The 6123-nt window shown below is 34.1% G+C and overlaps 1 protein-coding gene across 1 annotated transcript; it reads right to left on the bottom strand.

Moving 5' to 3' along the window:
- Window positions 1-1427: 1427 nt before the first annotated feature.
- Window positions 1428-3218, bottom strand: LOC140015780 (uncharacterized). Its single transcript, XM_072068595.1, has 3 exons — window positions 2433-3218; window positions 2030-2175; window positions 1428-1761 (listed from the first exon to the last, which is right to left on the bottom strand). Exons 1-3 carry the CDS (start codon window positions 3216-3218, stop codon window positions 1428-1430), a joined length of 1266 nt encoding a protein of 421 aa, XP_071924696.1.
- Between the last annotated feature and the right edge of the window lie 2905 nt (window positions 3219-6123).

The following is a 6123-nucleotide window of genomic DNA, read 5'->3' as shown; positions in this document are numbered from 1 at the left end:
TTGCTCATCAGAAAAAGTTTCTCTTAATGGAAATTCCTCTTCGACAACGGGTATGCAACTCAAATGATCAGCTACTAAATTTTCTGCTTCTCTTTTATCTCTGATCTCCAGGTCAAACTCTTATAGAAATAATATCCACTTAATCAATCTTAGTTTCGCATCTTTCTTTGTCAGCAAGTACTGCAAAACTACATGATCAAAATATACGATAACTTTGGCACCTAATAAATATGACTTAGATTTTTCTGAAGCAAAAATAAAATTAGGAACTCCTTTCGGTGGTAGAGTAGTTAAGTTGAGATCCATTCAAGTCCCTCGATACGTAGTAAATGGCGTGGGCAATTTTTCTCACTCTCTAACCTAGCACTGTTTCCACTACATAGTCACTAGCGTCACGCATGATCTTGAATGGGAGACTCCAATCAGGGGGTTGGATGATCGGTGGTGAACTTAGGAGTTGCTTCAACTTGTTAAATGCCATTTTACACTCGTTGTTGAATTCAAAGGCCACATCTTTTTGCAAAAACTTAAATAGAGGTGCTCTAATTTTCAATAAGTCTTTGATAAACCTGCAATAAAAACCTGCATGTCTAAGAAAAGATCGTACTTTTCGCATGCTTGTGGGGTAAGGTAAGGTAGACACAATATCTATCTTGGCCTTATCAATTTCGATACCTTTGGATGACACTACATGATCTAAAACTATTCCGTGTTCAACTATAAAATGACATTTTTTTCAATTGAGCACTATATTAGTTTTTATACATCGTGTCAAAATTAATTTTAAATTGTCAAGATAGTTATCAAAACTATCACTATACACACTGAAGTTATCTATAAATACTTTTATAATTTTTTCTACATATTTCGAAAAGATATTTACCATACACCTCTAAAAAGTGATAGAGGCATTACATAATCCGAAGGGCATTCATCTATATGCAAAAGTCCCAAATGAGCATGTGAAAATGGTCTTCTTTTAATCCTCCAATGCGATTGTGATCTAAAAGTAACCTTAAAAATCATCCAAAAAATAATAATAAACTCGACATGCTAACCTTTCAATCATTTGATCAATAAAAGAGAGAGGGAGGTGATCCTTTTTCATTACAGCATTTAGTTTCCGATAGTCGATGCATTGGCGCCATCCAGTGGATTTTGGGACTGGAACTAACTCACCCTCCTACTGTCACTTTCGCTTTCTTTAGAACCACATGTATTAGACTCACCCACGGGCTATCTGATATAACATAAATAATCCCCACGTCTAGCAACTTTAATATCTCCTTCTTGATCACCTCCATCATCAAGGGATTCAACTTTTTTTTAACTTGTTTCACAGGTTTGACACCTTTTTCGAGTCTAATTTTGTGCATACATATAGAAGGGTTGATCCCTTTGATATTAACTATAATCCAATCTATTGCCTATTTATACTCTCTAAGAAGCCGAATCAACTTATCTTCTTGAGTTGGTGATAATTTTGCAGAGATGATCACAGGAAGAGTCTCCTCATCACCTAGATGCGCATACATCAAGTGATTTGGTAGGGGATTCAACTCTATAATAGATGCTTGCACAACATAAGGTAACAACTTTTGATAAGATTCTGGTATAAAAATGGGTGCAAACTCATACTTTGTTATCGTGGTTGCTAAAGATTGTAGTGCTCCAACCACGTGGTTCAGGTCATCACTTAACTTCATATCATGAGTTGTATCCAACTCAAAGTGTTTGGTTAAAACAACCTCTAACTCATTCCTGCCATCAATTTTAAAAACTTCCTATATAACAGTATTAATGATACACACAACAAAAATAGAGTTAGAACTAGAAGGAGAAGGATACTTCATGGCCTCAAATATATTAAAGAGAATAATTTCTCTGTTAAATTTCATGGATAAAGTTTCCTTATTGACATCAAATTTTGTCTGAACCATACTCAGAAAGGGTCTATCTCATAATAGAGGGAATGGGTCTGGGGAGCTTTTGGTAAAATTCTGGTATAAAAATGGGTGCAAACTCATACCTTGTTGTCGTGGTTGCTAAAGATTGTAGTGCTCCAACCATGTGGTTGAGGTCATCACTTAACTTCATATCATGAGTTGTGTCCAACTCAAAGTGTTTGGTTAAAATAACTTCTAACTCATTCCTGCCATCAATTTTAAAAACTTCCTATATAACAGTATGAATAATACTCACAACAAAAATAGAGTTAGAACTAGAAAGACAAGAATACTTCATGGCCTCAAATATATTAAAGCGAATAATTTCTCCATCAAATTTCATGGATAAAGTTTCCTTATTGACATCAATTTTTGTCCGAACCATACTCAAAAAGGTCTACCTCATAGTAGAGGGGATAGATCTGGGGAGTGGTCATCGTCCATATCAAGGACATAAAAATTAGCTAAAAATATTAATTTATTAACCTTGACTAAAACATCTTCAATTAGCCCATTAGGATATACATTAGTTCTATCAGCTAATTGAATTATAGTTTCAATTTCTTTTAATGATCCTAGATTCAAAGAAGTATAAATGGACTTTGGCATTACATTAATCGATACTCCCAAATCTAGCATGACATTTCTAATCAGGGCACTTCCTATTTTGCAGGGAATAGTAAACATATCTGGATTCATGCATTTGGGTAGGAACTTTCTTTGTAGAATTGCCAACACATTCTTCCCCATAATAATTCTCTCATCTCCCTTCAATCTCTTTCTGTTGATGCACAAATCCTTTAAGAATCTTGCATACTTCGGTACTTGTTTGATTGCGTCCAATAAGGAAATGTTGGTCTTCACCTTACGAAATATCTCTAGAATCTCCTTCTCTTTATCTTGCTTCTTTAGTTTCTCTACCCTATTAGGAAAAGGCGGTGAATTAGATCTAACTTTAATTGTAGAATCAGGAATTACCTCAGGGTTCGCACTCCCTATGCCTTTCTCCTCAAGTTCTTTTTTGATTCGCTCCACATTCTTATTTTTTGGAGTCACGAGCTCGAGTTCCTCAACATCCTTCCCGCTTCTTAAAGTCATAGCACTTACATTCTTCGAGTTCATTTTGGGTTGAGACGGTAATTTTTCTTGAATTTGAGATTCCAGATGGTTGATTGATATTGCCATCTGACTAATTTGATTTCGTATATCCTGCATGTCAGAGTCCGTTTTTTGCTGATACTGTAAAGTGTTATCAATTAGTGTTTTCATCATGTCTTCTAAGAACAGACCCAAATTGGAAGATGAGGGTTGTGGTTAGGGTTTGTATTACTGCTGGTATTCGGCATGATCCCTCTAATCTGGGATATAGGTGTTGGAGTATGGATCATACTGCTTTCTTGGCGCGAGCGTAAGACCAAGCATATTTACCTATTAGGCATTCTCCTCTTGAAACATTATGCACATATCTGTGGAGTGTCTTACACTGGTACAAATCCCATACGCCTTGGCTTCTGGTGAGTTTCCTTCAACCAATTGCCTAACAAAAGAGGTTTGTTCAGACAATTGCCGTTGAATAGATGAAGTTTTTATCTCATTCACTCTACATGTTGGAACATCTTCTCGTGTACCAAATTGTTGAGTTCTTGGTCATCCCCTCAATCAATTCCCATGCCTCTCTCAAAGTTTTGTTTACTAATGCTCCCCCACTTGCAGCATCAATAATGCTCCTATCTCTAAAGAGTAAGCCCTCGTAGAAATATTGAATCAGCAATTGTTTATTTATCTGGTGTTGAGGGCATGTAGTACATAGTTTCTTGAATCTCTCCTAGTAATCATAGAGAGATTCCCTAGGATGTTGTTTAATGCCACATATTTCCTTCCTCAGACTGGTAGCTCTGAATGCAGGAAAATATTTTTTCAAAAATTTCTTCTTTAACTATGCCCACATTGTGATACTATTTGCTGGTAGATAGTACAACCAATTTTCTACTGAATCCTTGACGAAAAAAAGGAAATACTCTCATTTTTATCTGTTTTTCAGTAATCCCAGGAGGCTTTATATTTGGACATACTACATCAAATTTCTGCAAGTACTTGTGGGGTTCCTCACCTAGAAGACCATGAAAAGAAGGTAAAATGTGAATTAGACCAGATTTTAATTCAAAAGAGGTATTATCATCTAAATTTGTAAAGGTAATGCATAATGGCTGCTGATTTAAGTCAAGAGCAGCCAACTCCCTTAGGGTCCGAGTATTAGCCATGACTACTTCTTTTTCAAAATCACTCAAGACCGCACTAAAAGAATTTGTCGATTCGACTTCTGAGTGAAGCCTCTGAGATGTGCAATTAATTGTTTCGCTTTGTATTGTCTGGTCTCTTTCCTTACTCTACACGCGGTGTTCTCTATTTCATGATCGAAAATTAATTCGTCTATACGAGAAGAACGAAACATAAACTAGAAAAGTACCAAAAAATCAAGAATAAAATGAACTAAAAAAGACAAATTAACTAATGCTAATCTCCGGCAACAGCGTCAAAAATTGACAGGCGTCGAGTCTGTACAATAATAAATATCTAATTAAAAAATATAATTTTTTTTATATAGGGTGAGTAGGGTCGAATCCTCAAGGACTGGAGAAAATTCAACTCTTCGAAAGTTTAGAGAATTTGGGAAATTTTTATAAAAATGAAAATAATTAAACTATCAAATAAAATAAAATAAGCAAATAAAAACTAAATGACAATTTATTAAAATGGAATCAATAATAAATAACTCTAATCAAGAAATAATTTCAAAAATAGTTACTTAATTGATCATCGATGCAAAGATAATTTCATTTATTAACTGATAAACAAGTTATAACCGCCAAACAAGCGATAACAATCAACTTTTCCTTACTATATTGGTAATCAAGGTATAATCATTAATCATTGTCCTAATTCAGAAATAACCTTAGGTACGACTTTAGAGTTCAATTTCCCAATTGCTTTACGAGTTAGAGAAACCCTGTTCTAACCAAATAACACGTTACGAGAGTTATTTTAAATTAGCCTATATATTTTTCTAACTCAAATCCAATCATGCGAATCACCACTAATTCAACGCAATTAAATAATTACCAATTTAATTGCTATAACTGGTTTTAGATTATTAGATTAAATTAAATATCAGGCCCTTGATATTCAAATAACATAATAACCATAAGAAATTAAATCAGAGAATATATGAATACCAGAAAATAAAAGGAATAAATAAAATCAATTCAATTTCACGATTTTAGATGAACCAAATCCTCCGTTGCTTCTTGACTAGAAATAGAAAATTAGTTTATCTCCATTGAAGAAATCCCATGCAAAATTGTAGAATCAATTGCCGAAAACATTCTACAAATTTGAGATGAAAATATCCAATTCTAAAGAAAAGAAAAGGAATGTCCCAATGTTTCTTGCGGCCAACAAAGAAAAGGCACCTATTCTCCTCACTAGTCACGTCTCTTAAGGCCGAAAAGAAAGAGCCAAAGTCTATACTCTTCTCCCGTGTTTTGTTTCCTATTCTTACTAAAACTACTACTACTAAGTAAATTGAAATTATCCCAACAAACCAAATCCTATCCGAACAAAAAAAGAAAAGCCTTTGTAAAATAAAATAGCATCCCAATAGAAATGAAATATTGTCCATCTGGTGCGAAATCTTACTCTTGTTACTTCAACTCACGGCTGGAACTCACAAGCTAACTCCCGAACTTCCTAGGACATATAGAGTTCTAACTTTAACGTGACCATACCGAACAGCAAGTTTAGTAAATATATCACACTTTTTAATTCCTTTTTATTCAAATCCCTACAACCAACGATAATTACTAAAAATAAGTAGAACTATCAATTAACACAATATTTGGTAAAATGAAAGAGGGAAATAATCATAAATTTAATAACAAAAATGCAACCTATCACATGGATGGAGTTGTTCTTTGAAATTAGGAAATGATAAGTGGAATAATAAGCAGTAAGGTTTTTTCTTTTTTTCGACTTTAAATGTCCCTTTATGAATTAACTATTAAGTGGAGGACATTTTAGTCATTTGATTGGATTAAGGGAGGCCCATATAATTATTGAAATCTTAGGGGAATTGAATGAAATTGTCAAAGACCTCAAGGAAGATTTGTGAAATTACCCC

The sequence above is a fragment of the Coffea arabica genome, chromosome 10c, assembly GCF_036785885.1.
Source record: "Coffea arabica cultivar ET-39 chromosome 10c, Coffea Arabica ET-39 HiFi, whole genome shotgun sequence".
Lineage (NCBI taxonomy): Eukaryota > Viridiplantae > Streptophyta > Magnoliopsida > Gentianales > Rubiaceae > Coffea > Coffea arabica.
The sequence above is the reverse complement of the archived record's forward strand: the minus strand, read 5'-3'. Positions and strand labels throughout refer to the sequence as shown.

Excerpts from the sequence above, each read along its gene's own strand:
- LOC140015780 (XM_072068595.1), bottom strand. The coding sequence starts at position 3,218 with ATGATGAAAACACTAATTGATAACACTTTACAGTATCAGCAAAAAACG. Across the intron at positions 2,176-2,432 it reads TTGAAGATGTTTTAGTCAAG|GAAGTTTTTAAAATTGATGG; the intron begins GTTAATAAATTA and ends ACTGTTATATAG. Across the intron at positions 1,762-2,029 it reads TTAGCAACCACGACAACAAG|GAATGAGTTAGAGGTTGTTT; the intron begins GTATGAGTTTGC and ends AATTGATGGCAG.